The sequence below is a fragment of the Schistocerca piceifrons genome, chromosome 2, assembly GCF_021461385.2.
Source record: "Schistocerca piceifrons isolate TAMUIC-IGC-003096 chromosome 2, iqSchPice1.1, whole genome shotgun sequence".
NCBI classification, from domain to species: Eukaryota; Metazoa; Arthropoda; class Insecta; order Orthoptera; family Acrididae; genus Schistocerca; species Schistocerca piceifrons.
Window position 1 is genome coordinate 153937878 of NC_060139.1, and position 24084 is coordinate 153961961.

The 24084-nt window shown below is 36.9% G+C and overlaps 1 protein-coding gene across 1 annotated transcript in view; it reads right to left on the reverse strand.

Moving 5' to 3' along the window:
* Nucleotides 1–1995: 1995 nt before the first annotated feature.
* Nucleotides 1996–24084, reverse strand: part of LOC124776880 — a 260401-nt gene continuing 238312 nt past the window's right edge. The window contains exons 2-3 of the mRNA XM_047252062.1: nucleotides 23926–24084; nucleotides 1996–2893 (exon numbers count right to left, since the gene is read on the reverse strand). Coding sequence (XP_047108018.1) covers nucleotides 2664–2893; nucleotides 23926–24084 — 389 coding nt within the window. The 3' untranslated portion in view covers nucleotides 1996–2663. The remainder of the gene's footprint in view (nucleotides 2894–23925) is intronic.

Below are 24084 nucleotides of genomic sequence, written 5' to 3' on the forward strand. Positions count from 1 at the left end.
GTGGCACAACTTGACTAGAAGAAGGGATCAGTTGGTAGGACATGTTCTGAGACATCAAGGGATCACCAGTTTAGTATTGGAGGGCAACGTGGAGGGTAAAAATCGTAGAGGGAGACCAAGAGATGAATACACTAAGCAGATTCAGAAGGATGTAGGTTGCAGTAGGTACTGGGAGATGAAGAAGCTTGCACAGGATAGAGTAGCATGGAGAGCTGCATCAAACCAGTCTCAGGACTGAAGACGACAACAACAACAACAACAACAACATTTTATGTTTGTTTAAGAAAAAAGCTAATCTGACTTGTTCAGATGGGCTATTGTGAGGCACCCCACTTCTCAGTGGCATCAGATCCTATGTTGTTTAGGAATGTTCACTTCCAAGTGTGTCAGGGAATTTAATGCCTGATTTTATGACATTTACTGTTCTTGTAATCTGATGTCTTATTCAATGTATTTATTTTGTGAAATTCCTGAGATTTCCATAAGTTTCCCATGTAAAATGTAATTTCCTGAGAATTCCATGTTTTCCAAGTATTCGAGAGGAATTGCCACCCTGCACACTAGTCACTCTTTCTAAATATTGTTGAAATATCTAGATTCAGGGATTGAAAAGATCTCTTAGCCACTAGGCAAGTAGTAAGGTTCTTTGTAAAGCCGCATGACAAGTACTAATGTACTGTAAGTAGCACACATGTTCCTTGAAAAATATAACTGTAGTGAATTAACATTAAACTACAGTAGCATGTAAATGACAGCAGCTACATAGTATAACTGAGGAAGCAGGTAGCAACTTTCTTTGTAATTTACCCAATTAAATTTGGTTGTAATAAGCATGAATAATATTTAACAGTTTAGTGATAGTTTGGTTGCAGTATAGTATACAGATTAAATTTCTATTATTTCCTTATTTTTTGTTTATGTGTATCTTGGCTAATTCCAAATTTGAGAAGATTCCCATGATGGGCTCTGTGTAACATTATGAATGAATGAGAGTTGGTTGCTTCTTTATTGAGTGGTCTCACTGTTAGTAGGGTATCGCAATCTGCAAAAATTTTCTTGGGCTGCCTCTTTCACTTGTTATATACTGCATGACCAAAAAAGTGAAGCACTCAGAAGGAAGGAGGAAACAAAATGAAATTTCACAGGTTGAAAGGGCATGAAATGTTATTTCAGTGATTACAAAACTGAGTCTAATTTATAAAGAATTTGGCAGTATGGGCCCACTTATTAATGGCTTTGCACCCCCTTTGGCCTGCATGCACACACAAATTTGGTTGCGATGTGTCTCAAAAATCAATTGTATCCTCTCCTGAGACCATCTGGCCCATAGCAGTTGTAACTGGTTCTTGATATGATGGAGTTGAATCTAGCTGCTCCCACACATGTTCTATCGGCAACAGATCTGGTGATGTTACTGGCAATAGGACTATCTCAACATTATGCAGACAGTTCAAAGAGATATGTGCCTTTCATGGAACCACATTATTCTGTTAAATAAAGACACCACAGTAGTGTAGCATGAAAGGTAACATCTGAGGGTGCAGGCGTTAGATGTGTAGCAGTTAAGATGTGCTTGGTGTACAGCAAGGAGTTCCTCCCTTGTGGTGGTCTGACATGGTTAACCAGAATCTTGATGACAAGTATACCTGCCCTCACATTGCGATGTAACACAAGCAGTGAGAGATCTCTCACTTTTTATTAGTCACACCCCCACATTGAGTGATAGTTACTTTACATTGTTATAGGTCACTCATTTGTTTCATTGCAGCCATTAATATGTAATTTTTCACAAACAATTTCAGTTTGGAAAGGTGGTTATGAATTAGAGCATATTCAGGCATAGGGCAAAATTAGCGATTGGTACATGGTGGTTATCCACTACCAAGGCAGTGGGAATTCAATAAACTTTCATCAAAACTTCATTTACAAATTTTTATTTGAAGCATCTCAATTTGAAATTACACCTTTCTACAACTACCAGATTTATACACAACTACCAGATTTATACACACAAGCATTACAATACAGTACTTAAAGTTCAATTAAAATATCATAACTTAGACTGCTCTTACACAAACCTACATTAATGTCACACTTTATAAAAATTTATATAAAAGTAAGTACATGTAATAATCATCAACATACTGTTTCATGTATTGCAAGTATGTGCTCCAAGTGTTGAAGTTTCTAAATGACTGGCACTGTTGAAATATGAAGATATCATGTCCTACATCGTTATTCAACTTAGATGAAAGTGAAATGATTCACAAATGCTCCACAAATAAGCACTTAGCTACACAATGGATTATTTCAGTGCGAGGTGCAAGAATCAGAATCTCCATTGAGAAGTTATGATAGAAAGGAGTGTCAGCAGTAGTATCTACAGGACGAATATGAACAGAAACACGTAATAATACTATGTAAATATATTACTAAGAAACAACCATACAGCAGTTTCTTGCAGATTTGTCAGTTGACATATTAATAATTGATTTTCATAAGGACTTTCTTCACAAGGTCACTTCACACTGAACATCACATAGTTGCTTTAGTCTACATTTAAAGGACTGTACAGCTATAAACATGTATTTCAGACATATTATATTTGTCTGAAGTATAAACTAAGATAATTATGTAGTGTGTGTGGTGCAAGCAACATCATTTTAATGAATGGGTGAAAGGATGAGAGTAATAATGCAAGGAAGCAACAATGCCAGGAAAGAGACAGCAAGGTGGTTGCCATTGTTGCAGAGATCATCTTGGCAACTATCACAAAATGTAACTTCAGCATTTGATGGTAGATTCATTTTTTCAGCAATGTCACAGGTCTTCATCAAAGATGTGTCTACTATGCAGCTTCGCACCACTATCTGCTTGCCACCATGTTCATTATCTGCAAACAGAAACTAGTTAGCATCATTTGAAAGTAGCTACCTTAATAAAGAAATCTGGAAGGGCAATAAAAATAATACATTGAAAACCATTGAACAGGTCCATTTAGTTGGAGTGTATCAATATGTTCACAAATAAGATAATTTTTCTCAGTGGAAACACTGGTACATGCTGGTCATTTATGTAGCCATATTTGTTTGTTATAATCATAATCTACAATAACATTTGATAAATGTAACCCAACAATGTACATACTGTCTATTCAGAAATTCATCTATATGTAGTAGAGAGAGTTATCCAGTAGAAATAATTTCTCTAATTTGTGAGAGTTGTGGTCAAATATTTTAATCACTTATTTCATTCCTTCTGGTGCAACAATAATGTTAAATTAGCAAACAGTGGTGGCTGTTTCTATTTCTACTTTTATACTTCTGTACTGCTATTACTTTCAAATAACACCTAATTTTCCACAGCAAATTTCATAACTGTCAGCCTGTTATTAGTATACATATTAAAAGAAAACAGTTGCCTACATTAAGCTCAAGGATGGACACCAAGCATTATCCTTACAACCACATTTTTGTGCAATGAAGAGGTTCACTTTGTGTTTAACTCCCCCTCTTCTTATCCAGTCTGGTAAGTCTCCCCTGACCTGGGTTCTGGGTGACTTTTCTGAACTATATGTCTTTTTCTAAACCTCTCGACTCCTTTTCCTTCACTCCTCTTCCTTCCCTTCAAACCTTCTGCCAGAAGAAGGAGCCACTGGCTCCGAAAGCTTGGAAAGTAAAACCTTTTTTTAAGTGTATTCTCCTGCCGCTGCATGGCAAGTACATTTTTTTTATCTATTGAATTACATTATACTGTCACTATAATGGAGGGAAACATTTCACGTGGGAAAAATATATCTAAAAACAAAGATGATGTGACTTACCAAACGAAAGTGCTGGCAGGTCGATAGACACACAAACAAACACAAACATACACACAAAATTCAAGCTTTCGCAACAAACTGTTGCCTCATCAGGAAAGAGGGAAGGAGAGGGAAAGACGAAAGGATGTGGGTTTTAAGGGAGAGGGTAAGGAGTCATTCCAGTCCCGGGAGCGGAAAGACTTACCTTAGGGGGAAAAAAGGACGGGTATACACTCGCACACACACACATATCCATCCACACATATACAGACACAAGCAGACATATTTAAAGCAGACATATTTAACTCTTTGTCTTTAAATATGTCTGCTTGTGTCTGTATATGTGTGAATGGATATGTGTGTGTGTGCGAGTGTATACCCGTCCTTTTTTCCCCCTAAGGTAAGTCTTTCCGCTCCCGGGACTGGAATGACTCCTTACCCTCTCCCTTAAAACCCACATCCTTTCATCTTTCCCTCTCCTTCCCTTTTTCCTGATGAGGCAACCGTTTGTTGCGAAAGCTTGAATTTTGTGTGTATGTTTGTGTTTGTTTGTGTGTCTATCGACCTGCCAGCGCTTTTGTTTGGTAAGTCACATCATCTTTGTTTTTAGATACGTTATACTGTCAAAGATATATAATATATTACTCCTAGTTTAAGTACTGATCAGTATTCATTTTCAGAAATTTGCCCTGTGCTGCATTGTTATTGATGATGATTTTTTTTGTCTTGAACACAGTTGCACAAACTGTGTTCTTTCTAAGTCAGTGACTGCAATAACAGCACAAAAATCACTATATTCAATGTATGTTTACTCTTTAATTTCTTTTTAAACAGTGTAAAGTCCTTGGGGGAAAAGTTAATGCCTGTACATTGGTTGTTAACCAAGTTATATGAACACACTGTCGTTTGTTTCATGAGTCCCTCGTCATTGTTCTTCTAGGTGAAAATAAATAACAAATGTCTTTAATGGGTTAAAAGTAATTTGAAGTGAAAAAGTGTGGTGCCTCACACTGTACATAAGAAGAAAAGAAGTGCTCCCACAACTAAACCCTGTGAAAAGCCAGTAACAATAATGGAACAAACAAGAGAGTGTTTATACCCACAGAAGACAGTCAAAGTAACATAGAAAAGAGGAAAGTGCTTGCTGTCACTGACAAAGTGATAATACTGCCATGCGGCAGATCACTTTGTAAAGTGACAGGAGCAATGTGACTTCATTCGCTATCAAATGTAAACTGTTCAAATGATGAATTAACATTACAATACAGTACAAGTTCTATTATATGTGTACACTTCTATGTGGCAGTTGAGTCTATGTCAGCTGGCCATGGTCCCCACCACACTTTTGTTCAGTAAATAGGAATATTTAAACAGAGAGTTTCATGTACATAGGTATCATAATCTACACCCAGTTTCTCACCTTCAACCTAAGTGTCTCTAATTACCATGGTGGTATGGAATACATATTAATGCAAATCTTGAAAATACATATATCTTTTTACTAACAATAATTTTTACATACAGGTACAGGAACCCAATGTAAACAATATAGGATTTAGTTTTAAATTAATAATCACTGAACACAACATTTAAGTCACATTTTTCATAAATTACTCTTTATATATTCAGCAACAAAATAAGAGCAATGTTAGAGTGGTATACTGTGGGCTGTCTTCCTGAATGAGTTGTTAATTTTGACTGAGCAGGACAATCTATTATGAAGTATGCTGATCCACCTTGCCATGGTATGGAGAGTAGTCACAAAGAAAAAATAAAGTTAAATAATATTTTTTTGTTTATTTGGAGGTATATGTCTGCAGCCTTGGTACACTCTTAAATCCTTGTGCCACAGTATGTAGTACATCACCAGAGGAGCCAAAATATCTCCATTTTATCTCTCAACTGTGCCATTTTATCTTGGCACATCTCACAGCATATTGTGGCACAGTGAAATGAAGATTTTAGTATCAGAACTCCAGGAAAGTAGCTTCAAACAAACAATAATTTCATGAGACCTGAGTTACTTCCAACATGTTCAAATAACTTATGGGAAACACGCAAACACACACATATACACACACACTCTCTCTCTCTCTCTCTCTCTCTCTCTCTCTCTCTCTCACACACACACACACACACACACACACACACACACACACACACAACCTCACTCTCAGTGAACATGAACACTACCACACAGGCAAAGATGACCAACATTAGAAGTTATCAATAGGGAAAATTAATAATCAACCAGTGAGGTAGCATTAACTCTGTCCTTCCATTTTTTGACAAGTCAGAGAGCACAATTCCATGCAGAATTTAAGCAAAAACCTCCATCCTAATTTAATATCAATTGCTTCCTTAATAGCACTAACCAATAGCTGGACGTGCATGCCAAGACAATGTTCTGCAATGGCAAATTTGCTCAGCTATTGTAAACATATGTGAGGCTTATGTTCATACAACGGTCCCCCATAGTCATGATAGTCTGACCAATATACGACATGCCACAAGTGCAAGGAATATGATAGACACCTGTTTGACATAGATCAGTATCACCCTTTACTGATCCTAAAAGGACCCTAATCTTAGATGGTGCTCAAAAACCACATTTCACATTATATTTCCACAAAACGTGACCTGTCCTGTTGGAAATGCTCCCTTCCTAAGGTAAAAAGAAGGTAGTCTTTGGTGTCACCTAGTACTATTGTCACTCACCCACTGCACAATTGGTCAATAGTGCAATGCATGTCTGATCTGTCTTTCACTAGAACAACTCTGACAAAAAGTGATCTCAAGATGAGCCAACTCAGCTGACAAACTCCGGGGATCTGAGATGATGCGGTGCTGTGAACCAAGGTACAGAATACACCTTCGCGATGAGCCAAATGGTGACAAGCATCAGCTGGTAGATGCAATTCAGTGTGAGATGGCTTCCTATGAATGACGTGTCCCAACATACCATCAAAATTACTCCTGACCAAACTCATCAATTGTGAAATGAATATTTGGGTGGAATCTATCCAGATGTTCTAAAAAGTCATTAAAATTCTGTCATGAGCCCAAACAAAAAAAAAAAAGTATCATCTACATATCTGAAAAAACCCACAGGTTTCAAAGCTACTGACTCCAAGGCATTTTCCTCAAAGTCTTCCATAAACAAATCGGCAATAAAGGTGACAATGGCTTTCCATCGCAACTTCATCTGCCTGCTCATAGTAACAGTCACTGAACAAGAAGAGAAAGGCAACCCATCTAGAAATAAGGCCATTAATTCGACACCATCATCACATGAACAAGCAACAAGGGAAGAAGCAACAACAGAAGAACCAACAACATCAACAGAAGAAACGACAGCAGAAGAATCAATCGGAGCGACTCTTAACAAGAGAAAAACTTCACCACCATGCCATTTAAGGATAGTTAGTAGAACATGGGAGGAAAAAAACATTAAGATAAGTAATCTACAACAAGTTTTGTCTGGCCAGTTTAGAGTAGATAATTTTGATGACATCACATCTAGAATAGCAAATAACAATTTGAATATTGGAGGTTTATCATGTAATCTGGTCAGTAAGCTTCATGACTTAGAAATATTTCTAGAGAGGACAAAATGGTCTGTAAAGGTTATTTGCTTAAGTGAACATTGACTTAGGGATGAAAATATAAATTTATTAAACAAACTTACAGATTATGAAGTAGCAGCTAGCTTCTGCAGAGACAGTGGGTATGGTGGTTCATGTATTGTGGTTCATTCATAAGTAAAATACCAAATTAAGCAAAATTTCAATAATTTAAATGAAGACTGCACATTTGATAGTTGCTGCATAGAACTTAAGGACTATAACATGCTGATATTCAGCATGTTATCATATGCCTGGTTACTCAGTCTCCTGCAGTTTTCTGGTCAAACTTGAAAATTTACTCTACCAAGTCAAAACTGAAAAGTTACATAAAAAAATTATTGTTTCTGCTGATTTTAATATAGATGTGAGAAAAAATGACAAATTTGCCTTTAAGAAGAAGAAGCTGACATCCACACATGGTTTTATTCTAAATTTTGTAGAAATGACAAGGGTAACTGCTTCATCAGCATCCTGCATAGATAACGTTGCCAGTAGCTTAAACTACAGAGTAACAGAAAAATGTATAGTAAGCTTAGGGATCTCAGAACACAATGCTCTATTAGTGCCATTACCCTGTGTTAGCCCAAAGCACACAAATAAGAAAATCAGAAATTTTAGACAAGAAAATATAGAAATGTTCATCAATAAAATCAGCCTCATCTCATGGCCATTTACTGCTAAGTCCTCAGTAAATGAAAATCTCAATAATTTTCTGGAGGCCTTCTTGATGATGTTCAATGAATGTTTTCCTGTTATAGCTATAAAAACTGACACACCTAAGAAGGGTTCAAGAATAACTAGGGGTATTCAGATTTCAACCATGAGGAAAAGAGAACTTCATATGGAGGTGAAAGTCAATCAAGACCCAGAATTCTTAAAGTATGTAAGGCAATATAAGAAAATCTTTGATAAAGTTGTCAGACAAGCCAAAAAATTGGCGAGTAATAATTACATTTCAAATGCTAAAAGTAAGTCTAAAGCAATATGGACCATTATAAAGACTGAAATAGGTATCAAAAAAGGCAGACAATGGAAACTTGAACTGGTGGTTGAAGGTGAGACTGTTCGGGATGCTACACAAATCTGTGAAGCGTTTAACAGCCACTTCATAAATCCATGTAAAAGTGATAAACTTTCACTGCCAAATGTGTACCATGTTTCCAGTTTATGTAACCCTACTAAATTTAAATTCATCCATACATCCTGTTATGAAGTAGCTGATATCATAAAGTCCTTGAAGAATTTAAATTCTGTAGGCTGGGATGAAATTCCTACAAAAATAATAAAGGCAGTCACCCATAGTATTGCACATCCTCTATAGTTTATAATGAATCAGTCTTTCGATGAAGGATGTTTTCTCGATAGACTGTAGTATGCTGTAATACGACCTATTTATGAAAAAGGAAGACACAATGAAGTGAGTAATTATCGACCGATCTCATTGTTATCATTATTTCCCAAAATATTTGAAAGAGCTGCATGTAACCAGATAGTTAACCATTATAATCTGCATAATATTATGCAGAAAAATCAGCATCGTTTCCAAAGAGGACACTGCACTGTGCAAGCCATTAATGAACTTACAACAAAAATTAGTAGTAGTCTAGATAAAAATATGAATGTACCAGGCATCTTTTGTGACCTAAGTGAAGCCTTTGACACAATAGATCACAAACTACTACTTTGCAAGCTACAAGTATATGGTTTTAGTGAAAATTCACTGAGGTGGATGACATCCTACCTATTAAACAGGAAGCAAAGAATAGTAATAGAAAAATCTTATAAGAGATTCTTCTCAATTTGGAAAACCAAAGAAAAAAGTGTGCCACAAGGATCTATCCTTGGACCAATATTGTTCTTGTATTATATAAATGACCTGCTGACTAACATAAATTCAGACACTATTCCTTATGCGAATGACTCTACAGTGATAGTCTGCTGGAAGAAAAGTGAAAATTTAATTAGTCATCTTCAGCAGTCTCTGGCTGAAATTGAGACCTGGGTGAGAAATAATGGTCTGAAATTAAATCTAACAGAGACACAAATCATTCTCTTTACCACAAAACAATACTAGAAATACCATATGAGGACAATCACCTTGCCACTACAAACCGTATCAGATTTCTAGGTGTAATGATGAACAAGAATTTATCATGGACAGACCAGGTAGATGTGTCACTGTCTAAATAGTCTAATATTTGCAATGAATGTTATAATCAGTATAATACGAACACCAGTCAAAAAAGTTGTATATCATGCATATTTTGAATCTGTGATTAGATATGGTATAATTTTTTGGGGATCAGAGAAAACAGAAAGTCTTTAGGCTACAGAAAAAAATCACTAGAGCCATGGCAGGTGCAGAAAAAAGACAATCGTGCAGACCTATGTTCAAGGCCCTTCATCTTATGACTGTTCCTGGCCTCTATATCTATGAGACAATTAATTAAGTTTTCTAAACAAAACCCACAACTTTTTGAGGATAACCTGTCTAAGCATGATTATGAAACAAGAAACAAATATCAATATAAATTACCAACTCATAGGCTACAACTGCTGGAGAAGACACCTTATTATATGGGTATGAGACTGGGAAATAAAGTCTGTGAAAAATTTAAAAATTATGAAACAGAAGAATTTGGACATCATTTTAAAAAATAGCTAGCAAGTAAATATTATTATAGTGTAGAAGAATTTACGACTGACTGTCACAAGTAGTTGTACCTGATGTTACATTTTATTCTGTCATGCTAAAAAAGTACTTTAAGTAAATACTTATTCTTAATTTTTCTTTATTTTTAACATGATTATTTTAAATCACTTTGTGGTACTTAAAACTACAAAATACCTATAATTATTCTGTATACTTACAATTAGAAGTAGCTTTAAACTGACAAGTCACCTATGTTCCAATCATCTGATTGTATATGACATGTAATGTGACAATAAAGTTTCTATTCTGTTCTATACTCTAACCTTAATTAGCCATAACAAGTCAGAAAGAGGAATGTGAGTGAACAGAGAGAGACCTAATCAAAACTTATTAGAATTTTAGAGTAATTCAAACACATTCCTTCTAATTGTTTATGTGGTGCTGCTAGCTTTTACAGTGTGTGTGTGTGTGTGTGTGTGTATCTTTCCATAGATGCTCTGTATACCATGTTTTAAATTCTTTTGCACAACACTTATTTCCTGCGATTTTGCCTTGAAAATAAAAGGGTGCGCACCTGTCAAAATATCAACAATTGATGATATCACCCAGCTAAATTCCAGTAACGTATTTGACCATTCTAAATGCAAGAGGTGAAATTCAGGTCTCATACTGATTACCTCCACAGAGAGGTAATGTATAGTTGCTTGCACAGGTTGGATACTCTCCACAGCAGTAGAGTAAGATAGCGATCTGTATTGTCATTTTTGTAAATGTGTCATGATCAAAATATACTTCCAACATTTTCCAAAAGTTGTGCATCATATTAATTCTCCAGCTATCAATCATATCAAGTGATTGCTTAAAAAATTCTGGCTTTTTCTTGGGATTGGCTGGATAGAGCTTCATGGTTACTATCGCATTGGGAATTTCATTCTGTTATTGCTCAGCATTTGGTGAAGTATGAACCTTTTCATGGCTTGGAGTCTAATAATGTTTCTTGATGTTATGTGATAAATCTCACAGAGAAAGCTTTTGGTGACACAGCTTTATGCTTGCTATGGAAAAGTTTAAATTTTTTACTGATGCCCCATCTTTTCCAGTAGTTAATTTTATTAGTTCTGTTGTATAGGCTGTTTTTAAACTGCCTTCTGATGCTGCAAAAGGGGGTCAGGAGGGAGGGGTAGGTCCCCTCAAGAGAGCAGCTGAGAGGACTGCTTTACACTCACTTACAGTTGATCCAGATATTGTTACTTTATCCACAGACAAGGGTGATATTATATTTGTTTTTAGTACAAGCAGGATTTCATTCAAAACATGCAGTGTTTAGTATCTGATGCATCGTATCATGGAATCGGTGCTGAATCCACAAAAAGTGTTGAGAAAGAGAAGTTCCTTTTGCTGGAGACTATCAAGTCTTAATTCTTACTGTGCTGTTTCCCCTAGGTTACAGAGCCTTCCAAATGTCCACAAAGAATGGTTCCACTTAGAACAATTGTGAGTAATATTGTTGCTGCAAGATGATGTGTAGAAAAACAACTTGCTACCCATTGATACAACTAGTAGGTCTAAGTGAGCAACACATTAAGAACTTGATGGATTTCTTATGTTGATTAGAGGGAATGCGTTTGAGTGACCCTGAAATTCTCGTGAGTTCTGATGTGGCCTTTCTCTTCACTCATGTTCCTCTGTCATTCATCATGGTCAATTGAGGTTAGATTTGGTGTTGAATTAAAGAATCTATTTCAACATGTGTTGACTTCTGCTTACCTTTCATTCATTCAGTGATCAGTATTATGAACAGGCAGATGGAGTTATTATGTGAAGCACATTGACACCTATTATTAACAGTTTGTTTCTGGGATATTTTGAGGAACATGCAAATTAATGAACCTATTTCAACATGTGTTGACTTCTGGTTAATTTTCATTCATTCAGGGATCAGTGTTATGAACAGGCAGATGGAGTTATGATGTGAAGCCCGTTGGCACGTATTATTACCAGCTTGTTTCTGGAAGATTTTGAGGAACATGCCTTGCAGTTAGTGGCTTTGAAATCTGCATGTTTTTTCACATACTTAGATGATAATGTTATGAAGCAAGTTGGTAACCATGGAAGCTGGCCAAAGGATCTGTCACCATGGGAATTTGGACAGGCAAGCAAAAGATTTGTTGACATAAAGACAATTTAAATAAATATATTGGGCCCAATATGTGGGTGAAAAGATGTTACACTGTTGACAACTTGTGGTAGCCACAGATAGCTATAAACAGAGCACGGACATGGGCAATCATCTAAGTACACTGAATGTTTACCGGTTGAGCTAGCTATCAACAACTTGGTGTAATGTTTGGCAACCAGCAACTAGAAGTAATCTTGAACTAGAAGACTGGTGTTCAAGTGCCTGCCACTTAAGAACCTGCAGGTTCTTCATTGGTGGTGATGTTCAAAGCACCACTCCCATTGTCTGCAGGAATCTTTGAGGTGCTGGTTCCAGCAGTATTGGTATACTGTGACACTACAGATACTTTCATTGTTTGGCCTAATGACAGTGAGAACCTGAACAACTTTTTAGAACACCTGAATACAATATACCTGAATATTCATTTCATGCTGGAGATGGATACTGACAAAGGTGAGTGCCTTCCCTTTCTTGACATGTCAGGGAGGAACGTTGATTGTATGTTGGGACTGTAACGGGACACCCTCCTCTAGCATAACTTTTCCTCAACAGTAGTTGTTGATATCAGTACTATTTTTTGAATTTCGAACATGACAGTATAATCTCAGCTGCTATTCTGAAAACTTTCATATAATTTTCAGGGTGTATACGACCCGGGACAACCGGGAAAAATCCGGGAATTTTTTCATCCGGGAGAAAACCGGGAATTTAGAATTCCGGTAACTTTTCATTGTTTTAGTTTTCAGTTAAATTTTTGTAATTTTGACTGGTAGGAACCGATACTCTATCAAAGGATATTACTGTATCCCACTACTGCAGAATATACTTCAACAATAAAAACAATTGAGAGAAAACAACGAAAATAACTTAAGTTTCAAAGGAAATGCTCCATATACAACAACGACACACAGTGCTCATGAGAGCGTCTGCCAACAGCAAAATGTGTCAAAGGCTTTAGGAAGACTATGCAATGCTTCATAACAACAAATAGCCTCCGATGAGCGTGAAGTCACAACTGTTTACATTAGATGCGTTTTAGAGTTTCGAGCGGGCTCGTGCGCATGGGCAGTTGAGTCGCGTTTGAGTTGTACATTCTCCCGGTTCTGACTACAGGAATGTGGCCATTGGCTGTGCAAGCAGCTACATGCTACCGGGGAAAGGGGGCGCCAAATTCATATTCTTGAGGAAAAGAACTTCTTTCACAAAGCGCCTAGCATCCAGCGCACGTTTGTCTATCGATTATTCATATGATTTTGAAACGCTCCCCTGTTAGTTTTTTGAACACATTTTAAGTTGATTTCTGAATGAATCCTAAGTTGATTTTTGAATGCGTGATGTATCTGTCAAGAGAATCCAGAAATAAACTTTCCGCAGACAAAAGGGGACGCGGCTATATGAGCTGAGCGCAGTAAAGCCAAACGGATGAATGCCAGTCACTGTCTGATTATGTGGTTGATTGGGTTTGCGAGTGATCAGCGTTGTTATAATTACTAGTGAAATCTATAGATCCAGACTACCAGAATGGAAATAAACGACTTACAGGAATAACAGGTGAGAAAGATTACGTATTAACTTCTCGGTGTATCCAAGAAATTGAAATTTTGGCAGAAAATTTTTGGCCAGATCGCTATACTAGTAAGGACCAGTTGTACAGTCCCCGGCTAGCAGCCGCTTCAGTTCTATTTGGAAGTAATGCGGAAAACGTTGTATGAACACGTAATAGCGCCTAACCGCAAAATAATCGCGGGACAACTAAATCTGTGATTCTGGCAGGTTTAGTGAAGTTAATGAGCGAACAAATTTTTACAATGGGAGGAATAACTACAGAGTTAGTGATGACAAGATTGTTTGTTAGAACGAAGAAGGTGAAGAAATGGGGACATCACACAAATTATGGAAGAATAAGACTATTCTAGATTTATATAAAAATTTCGTAATACTACTTTTCGATCTCATGCTTGAGAAACTGGTTCGTATGAATGAAACATGAAATTATTTCCTAACAAAGTTTTTTGTTTGTAATGCTTTATAAAGAGGCGTGGCACTGCACTTTGGCACACTTGAGACCAAATAATATGTCTTAACATTTTCTCAAACACATATGTGTTATGTTTCAGACTTTTCAGAAAGATATGCGTTACAAGATGAACATATTTTTGAAAATTCGATTTTTTTAGTATTGACTCGGTTCGCAGATATCGTAGATCCGGGGCTGATGCACAGAACAGTCTGAGTTATAGTGGGTAGTTTCCACGTGACCCATGTTTACATTTAGTGATTTTGCTGTTTACCCCTCGTTTACTCTCACGTCAAATGAAAACAAAACGAATATCTGTGGCCGGGTGCTATCAAGTGAATGAAAATGCATTCACATAATTACGGAAGGCTAAAATATGTCATTAGTTTCAGATTTGATTTTATTTCCACTTCTCTGACAGTCAAGCGTTAATCGCCTTGTGGAACAATGAAGTTATTTTTGTCTGTTTGCTAAAGAAATTTGACTTTTATAAACTTTTTCCGTAGAGGCAGTCAATGTATCTGAAACGAAATGTTTAATTCCACATTACTGGCTGGTTTCAACTGTTCGCTGCATTTCAAGTGTACGTTTTCATCTTCTTGCACGTATGGCATTTTGCCATAATAAAGAAACAAACATAATATAATACAGTACTGATGCTCCAAAAAAATTTACATCCCAGAAACCACACTGAAAAGCTTAATATCAGGTCGAGGTCTACTTCATTGGGAATCTGGACATACAGATGTGCACTTTAAGTATGCACTTTAAATGTGCACATTTTAGTATGGTTCACGAAATTCCGATGCTCTTGGAGTATCCTCTGATGTCTTGTTTCTTTTATGACATAATGTATGATTTTTTAATATTTTACACGTGCGTACATACGGGCTTCCTACATCATGGTAGCTGCGCAAGCATGGTGTCGCCTGTTATTTGCGTTCTCTGGCAACTGCTGAAATGAACCTATTTCTAAATATTGCGAATGGTGGTTTGAAAAGCGTTACTTTCAAAGTAAATATCCTTTTACGTAAGTTGAATTATGTGCGAGAATGTACCATGAATTTATTAAATCACAGACCGTTTGACTCTCGATTAAAAACCAACTCATTGATGACGAGCCATTTAGAAGAATTTCGAACCCTGAAGATCAGACATTTTACTGGCACATTCGTGTGATATATCCTAAGTGTAACAATTGAATAAAAGATCAACATTATATGCGAAAGCTTAGCTTTTCTTGCAGCTTATTAACAGGGCTATTACAAATGATTGAAGCGATTTCATACATTCACTGTAGCTCCATTCATCGACATATGGTCACGACACACTACAGATATGTAGATAACCAGAGATCAGCCCAAACTCTTTGTCTTCAAATATGTCTGCTTGTGTCTGTATATGTTTGGATGGATATGTGTCTGTGTGCGAGTGTATTACCGTCCTTTTTTCCCCCTAGGGTAAGTCTTTCCGCTCCCGGGATTGGAATGACTCCTTACCCTCTCCCTTAAAACCCACTTCCTTTCGTCTTTCCCTCTCCTTCCCTCTTTCCTGACGAAGCAACCGTTTATTGCGAAAGCTAGAATTTTGTGTGTATGTTTGTGTGTCTATCGACCTGCCAGCGCTTTCATTCGGTAAGTCACATCTTCTTTGTTTTTCGATATATTTTTCCCATGTGGAATGTTTCCCTCTATTTTTATATATATATATATATATATATATATATATATATATATATATATATATATATATATATATATATATATATATATATAAAAACAAAGATGATGTGACTTACCAAATGAAAGTGCTGGCAGGTCGACAGACACACAAACAAACACAAACATACACACAAAATTCAAGCTTTCGCAACAAACTGTTGCCTCATCAGGAAAGAGGGAAGGAGAGGGAAAGACGAAAGGATGTGGGTTTTAAGGGAGAGGGTAAGGAGTCATCCCAATCCCGGGAGCGGAAAGACTTACCTTAGGGTGAAACAAGGACGGGTATACACTCGCACACACACACATATCCATCCACACATATACAGACACAAGCAGACATATTTGGTCTTTAAATATGTCTGCTTGTGTCTGTATATGTGTGGATGGATATGTGTGTGTGTGCGAGTGTATACCCGTCCTTGTTTCACCCTAAGGTAAGTCTTTCCGCTCCCGGGATTGGGATGACTCCTTACCCTCTCCCTTAAAACCCACATCCTTTCGTCTTTCCCTCTCCTTCCCTCTTTCCTGATGAGGCAACAGTTTGTTGCGAAAGCTTGAATTTTGTGTGTATGTTTGTGTTTGTTTGTGTGTCTGTCGACCTGCCAGCACTTTCATTTGGTAAGTCACATCATCTTTGTTTTTAGATATATATTTCCTACGTGGAATGTTTCCCTCTATTATAACCATATATATATATATATATATATATATATATATATTAGCGCATTTAAAATTTCTATTATTAATTATGCAATCCTGCACTGTTTACTATGTTTGTTTCTGGATTCGTTTATAAAATAATAATCAAAATTAATAATGTAAGAGAAAAACTGTGAACCCTTTGGAATATTATTTCCAAAGAGTGAAGAATTGTAAGCATGCCTCTGATGTGATTGTACATATTTTTTTTATTTTTGTCTGCATGATATACTAAAATATGAGAAAATATCTGATGTGATTGTACATATTTTTTTATTTTTGTCTGCATGATATACTAAAATATGAGAAAATAAATTCTGCATATACAATCTTCAAATTTATTTAGTTCAATCCAACCATGAGAACCCAAAATGTGAGATTTTCAGCTGCAAGAATCAGACCCGTAAACCAGAAGAACTGGAGCCAACTCAACATGACAAAAATTGTTGGATTTAAGGTCCGCTAATTATGCAAAACACCATTTTTCCAAGTTCCCAAACATGTTTCAAGAGCAAAGTGCTTTTACGACCTTATTTTGTGAAAATACATGTTATGTTTATGTGTGCTTCACAACACCTCAGCATGATGCTGAGAATAAAAGGGCTTGCCATACAAAAACATAAGTCAAAATGAATTACGTTTAGAACATAAAATAATAACCTAACACGCAACAAAATTTCTCATCAACATCATTTGGTTGCAGATGACAAGCTACCTGTAATAAATAATACACAAGTGGTCCTAAAAAACCATGCAGACTTAGTGTAAAGGTACTAACAAAAAGAAACAAATTATTGTTTGAACTAAATATCCACATAATTTTATAATCATTTAGTAAAAATGTTCACATTACAGATTAAATAAAACAGAAACCCACTAATGATGGCACAGAGGTGCTGAAATACGTTTGGGAACTTGTAAAAACGGTGTTTTGCATAACTGGCGGACCTTACATCCAACAGTTTTAACTGCAAACATGATAAACACAAGGAGCTGCAAATCCATTTGATGAATATCAACAACACAAGCTAAGTAAACTAAAAAGTTAATTGTACTCTTCACTCCTCTCAAATCTTCATGAAAGACATTGCGTAATGTGGACTACGGATAGAAGTAGAAAGGTGGGGGTAGGTTACAGGAGACATAATTTATAGGAAGCCTACTCACACTGACTTGTATCTATAGATCAATAATTGTCACCATCCAGTTCAGCGTGAAGGGGTACTTCATACCTTCGTTCACAGACCCTGAGAATTCGTCAGCTGAGTTAGCCCATCCTGAGGACACCTTCCATCAAAATGGTTATATTGAAAGACAGATCAGACATGCATTGCACTGTCAACCAATCATGCCTGGGTGAATGATGATAATATAGCCATTTTGCTTGATGCAGGATGCATCTCCAACAAGATTGGTCATATTTTGTGGATATATGATATGAAATGTGTTTTGATCACCATCTAAGATTAGGATCCTTTTACTAAAGGTAAAGGATGATATTGGTTTAAGTAAGGTAGTTGTCTACTGCATTCCTTGCATTTGTGGTATGTCACCTGTTGATCAGACTTCCAGGATTGCAGAGGGCAGGTGTATTGAGCATTACACATGCTTACAACAGCCGAGAAAATCTGCTATTGCAGAACATTGTCTTGCACTGGTCATCACTGTCAAAATATCAGCAGTTGTCAACAATGTTTCCCGGCTGCATTCCCATAAGTTATTTAAACAATATATTAATTATGTATCTTAATTGTTTAAATAGTGATAATTAAAACCTTATAATGACCCCTTGTGTCTACTCAGTCTATGCTTTGTTAGATGAATATTGTCAGTAGTACACATGTGGTGATCTTACACACCATCATTTCCTTCAAACAGATGGAGCTTCTTATTCACAAATGAGATGGTCATTACGCAAGGAGCAGACAAAATCCAAATTCTTTGGAAATTGGCTGAGTGTTTGCATGTGGTAGACTTCATCACTATTTGTTTTTTCATAAGAAATATTTTTGCGTGTTGATCCCTTAAAGGAATAACCTATGAAATGACAGAGTTTATGAGAGTACAGCAAACATTTCTTGTGACAGTCAAGTCACACCATAGACTAAGCACTGTAAAAGCATGGCTCAATTTACTTAGCAGTTTATCTCTGTGGATATTCCAGCAAAATGTGTCGGCTACCCACAGCACAAGAAATTTAGCCTTCGTTCAATAGCTTTATTTTCAATGACTATAAGTTCTTCTTCAACAGACAGACAGAAGATAATATGAAGAGTTTAATCCATATCTAGCAAGAGGTTGTGATCAGAGTGCCAGTACAAGAGATTTTACTGTCAACTACATGAACTCTCATCTGCTGTGGAGAAATATTCTGAGCACAGAATACAGGAACATTTAACGTTAAGTTTTCTGGGAGAATGTGAGGAATGGGCTCAGGGTTGGTTCTTGAGGAACATGTGAGTTGACTGGCATTACATTTGTCTGACATGTTCTTCCATCATGTGTTATTTCTACTAGCTGCCCTCTGTTTTATATCTATGACTGTAAAAACCCTTTGTGTACACCACAGGAATCTTGTTTGATAAGTATAGAGAGTGGTTGGATAGATCAAACGTTTTTGTGAAGTCCATAAAAAGTCTAGAACCACAGTGTTTTTCACTAAATGAGTACAATATCTGGTCAATAAATAAAAAGAGAGCTTACATTAGTGGATTTACTTCAATGATCTGATAGTAAGGAGTTACTTTCAGGAAAGCTCATTACTAATGCATACATAACATTTTCTATTATTTTGGATGCAGTTGAGAGGATGAAGACTGGTTGATAGTTACCTTCTACTTGTCTGCCTTTTTGTGTCATGGAATAATCTTAGAGGCTTTGAATGGCTGAAGGAAAATGACACTGGCCATGGAGTTGGTGATAAACTTGCACTGGCTGTTTGGACTATTTAAGATTTAAGTGGTCAATTTTGTTGCTTCTGCTGCATTCTGTGCCCTCTTTAAGAGTATTATACAGCCACTCCACTGTGCTATCAGACCTGCAGAAAGTTCTAGCAGTTGTACAACTGGTGAACATGTTTACATTTTTGAGCCAGTGCTCTGAGGAACAAATAGCACCAGTCTTCAAACTGATGTCTGACAAGTAGGCACCAACCTCTAAATCTATATTACTTATTAACTGGGTACTATAACAGATAATTAAGGCTGACTTTTTCTGGAAAGATTACTTGAGTTTGCTGGATTTCTACTGTTTTATTTGTGACAGGTCTGTGCCTTCACTTTCATTTGTCATTCTGAGCACACCCCCGTTTCAAATGGGCCAATTATGAGGTTAAAACTATTTTGAACATTTTAACGGAAATGTTACATTGCTGTCATAATAAGTTAAAACCATCTCTGAACTTTAAAAATTAATACTTCATACATCAACCATGGCCCTTGCTGTTGGTGGGGAGGCTTCCATGCCTCAGCAATACAGATAGCCATACCATAGGTGCAACCACAATGGGGGGGGGGGGGGGTAACTGTTGAGAGGCCAGACAAACATGTGGTTCCTGAAGAGGGGCAGCAGATAGTGGGAATTAGTGAAGTTCAATGGCAGGAGGAAAAAGACTTCGGGATAGGTGAATAGAGGGTTATAAATACAAAATCAAATAGCGGTAATGCAGGAGTAGGTTCAATAATGAATTAAAAAATGGGAACGACTACAAACAGCATAGCCAAGATAGACACAAAGTCCACGCCTACCACAGTAGAACAAGTTTATTTGCCAACTAGCTCCACAGACAATGAAGAGATTGAAGAAATGTATGGTGAGATAAAAGAAATTATTCAGATAGTGAAGGGAGACAAAAATTTAATAGTCGTGGAGGACTGGAATTCAATAGTAGGAAAAGGAAGAGAAGGGAAAGTAGTAGGTGAATGTGGAATGGGGGTAAGGAATGAAAGAGGAACCCACCTGGTAGAATTTTGTGCAGAGCATAACTTAATCATAGCTAATACTTGGTTTAAGAATCATGAAAGAAGGTTGTATACATGGAAGAGGCCTGGGGACACTGAAAGGTTTCAGATATATTATACAATGGTAAGACAGAGATTTAGGAACCAGGTTTTCAATTGTAGGACATTTCCAGGGGCAGATGTGGATTCTGACCACAGTCTATTGGATATGAACTGTAGATTAAAACAGAAGAAACTGCAAAAAGGTGGTTATTTAAGGAGCTGGGACCTGGATAAACTGAAAGAACCAGAGGTTGTAGAGTTTCAGAGAGAGCATTAGGGAATGACTGACAAGAACAGGGTAAAGAAATACAGTAGAAGAAGAATGGGTAGCTTTGAGAGATGAAATAGTGAAGGCAGCAGAGGATAAAGTAGGTAAAAAGATGAGGGCTAGTAGAAATCCTTGGGTAACAGAAAAAATACTGAATTTAACTGATGAAGGGAGAAAATATAAAAATGCAGTAAATGAAGCAGGCAAAAAGGAATACAAACGTCTCAAAAATGAGATCAACAGGAAGTGTAAAATGGTTCAGCAGGGATGGGTAGAGGACAAATATGTAAGGATGTAAAGGCATATATCACTAGGGGGTAAGATAGATACTGCCTACAGGAAAATTAAAGAGATCTTTGGAGAAAAGAGAATCACTTGTATGAATATCAAGAGCTCAGATGGAAGACCATTTCTAAGCAGACACAGGAAGGCAGGAAGGTGGAAGTAGTGTATAGAGGGTCTGTACAAGGGTTATGTTCTTGAGGGCAATATTATGGAAATGGAAGAGGACGTAGGTGAAGATGAAATGGGAGATATGATACTGCATGAAGAATTAGACACAGCACTGGAAGACCTAAGTCGAAACAAGGTCCTGGGAGTAGACAATATTCCATTAGAACTACTACTAGCCTTGGGAGAGCCAGCCCTGACAAAACTCTACCATCTACCTCAGGCTTCAAGAATAATATAATAATTCCAATCCCAAAGAAAGCAGGTGTTCACAGATGTGAAAATTACCGAACTATTAGTTTAATAAGTCACAGCTGCAAAATAGTAACATGAATTCTTTACAGACGAATGGAAAAACTGGTAGAAGCCGACCTTGGGGAAGATAAGTTTGGATTCCGTAGAAATGTTGGAACACGTGAGGCAATACTGACCTTACGACTTATCTTAGAAGGAAGGTTATGGAAAGGCAAACCTACGTTTCTAGCATTTGTAGACTTAGAGAAAGCTTTTGACAATGTTGAATGAAATACTCTCTTTCAACTTCTGAAGGTGGCGAGGGTCAAATACAGGGAGCCAAAGGATATTTACAATTTGTACAGAAACCAGGTGGCAGCTATAAGAGTCAAGGGGCATGAAAGGGAAGCAGTGGTTGGGAAGGGATCAAGAGACAGGGTTATAGCTTATCCCCGATGTTATTCAATCTATACATTGAGCAAGCAGTAAAGGAAACAAAAAAAAAAATTTGGAGTAGGAATCAAATTCCATGGAGAAGATAAAAACTTTGGGGTTTGCTGATGACATTGTAATTCTGTCAGAGACAGCAAAAGACCTGGAAGAGCAGTTGAACGGAAAGGACAGTGCCTTGAAAGGAGGCTATAAGATGAACATCAACAAAGGCAAAATGAGGATAATGGAATGTAGTCTAATTAAATCAGGTGATGCTGTGGAAATTAGATTAGGAAATGAGACACTTAAAGCAGTAAAGGAGTTTTGCTATTTAGGGAGCAAAATAATTGATGATGTTTGAAGTAGAGAGGATATAAACTGTAGACTGGCAATGGCAAGGAAAGCGTTTCTGAAGAAGAGGAATTTGTTAACATTGAATATGGATTTAAGTGTCAGGAAGTTTTTTCTCAAAGTATTTGTATGGAGTCTAGCCATGTATGGATATGAAACATGGGCAGTAAATAGTTTAGAAATGTGGTGCTACAGAAGAATGCTGAAGATTTAGATCATGTAAGTAATGAGAAGGTACTGAAGGAGAAGAGGAATTTGTGGCACAACTTGTATAGAAGAAGGGATCGGTTGGTAGGACATGTTCTGAGGCATCAAGGGATCGCCAATTTAGTACTAAAGGGAAGCGTGGAGGGTAAAAATCGTAGAGGGAGACCAAGAGATGAGTACACTATGCAGATTCAGAAGGATGTAAGGTAGTTGCTTGGAAATGAAGAAGCTTTCACAGGATGATGTAGCATGGAGAGCTGCATCAAACCAGTGTCTGGACTGAAGACCGCAACAGCAACAACGATACCAGAGTTAAATGAATATAAAATTTAGCATAATACAAGACATCTTTACTGATATGTTTTTATTATTCATTTTATATATGGCAGTTACCAACTGAAAATTAAATGCAAAACACACAATTTCCATTACTGAAAATTTCAACATATATAATGACTAGATAATTTGATGCCTCACTTATTGAGATTTACAAAGCTGATGGCAATCATTTTTTTGTTAATGTATCTTTGTGAATCTCACATCTGACACATAAGGATCAGTGTGTGGTCATCTCCAAGATTCCATTTCTCAACTGGTCAACTTCATGAGTTGGATGCAATAGATCAATAAAACAAAATGAAAAAACAGCTGCAGACTATCATTACTACTGAGTTTCAACAAGAAATTATGCTTTATTGTAAAACTGAGATTAACATTTACCACGGTACACTAAATCAAATGTTACGGCAATAATGTGAATGTGATAGTCTACTTACACACTTTCAGAGGCAGTACTATGGAACAAAACAAGAAAAGATGTCAGATAAACATGGGATCTAAAATGTGTAGCTTAGGAGCTATGAGCACTTGTTCGTCTCTGCTACTGTGAGACACATATCTTCTTTGCTTTCCATATCTTGAGAGATGGTAGTATGAACCAAAACAAGAAAATAATGTTGAGTGAAAGTGGGCTCCAAAGTGCACATGTTAAGAGTTACAAGTACTTGTTCATCTTCAATACTGTGAAACACATTACTTCTAGCCACCAAATGCTCATAGCTCTTAAGAGATGCATTCGAGAGCCAATGCTTACTGTCCTTTTTTTTCTTGTTTTGGCCCATGCTACCACCTCTGACAGGTTGTTGATGGAGTTCTGGTTCACCCTGTGTATACATTGTGCAATGTTCACAAGTTTCTCTTTCACACACAAAAAATAGTGTATATGAAGTGAACAGAGCAAACCTAAATTATAACTACTGAAATAACATGAATATGATAAAAGTACCTCGAACAATGGCCTTTAAACAGGCAGGTTTCACTTCAAGCAGGCCCCCTGTAATTTTGCTAAAGTCAGGTAAATCATCACAGTTCTCAGTCTCCTGTGGATTGGTCTCACATTTTGGATCACTGTCAGAGGTGCACTTGTAACATTGTAGTCCATCTC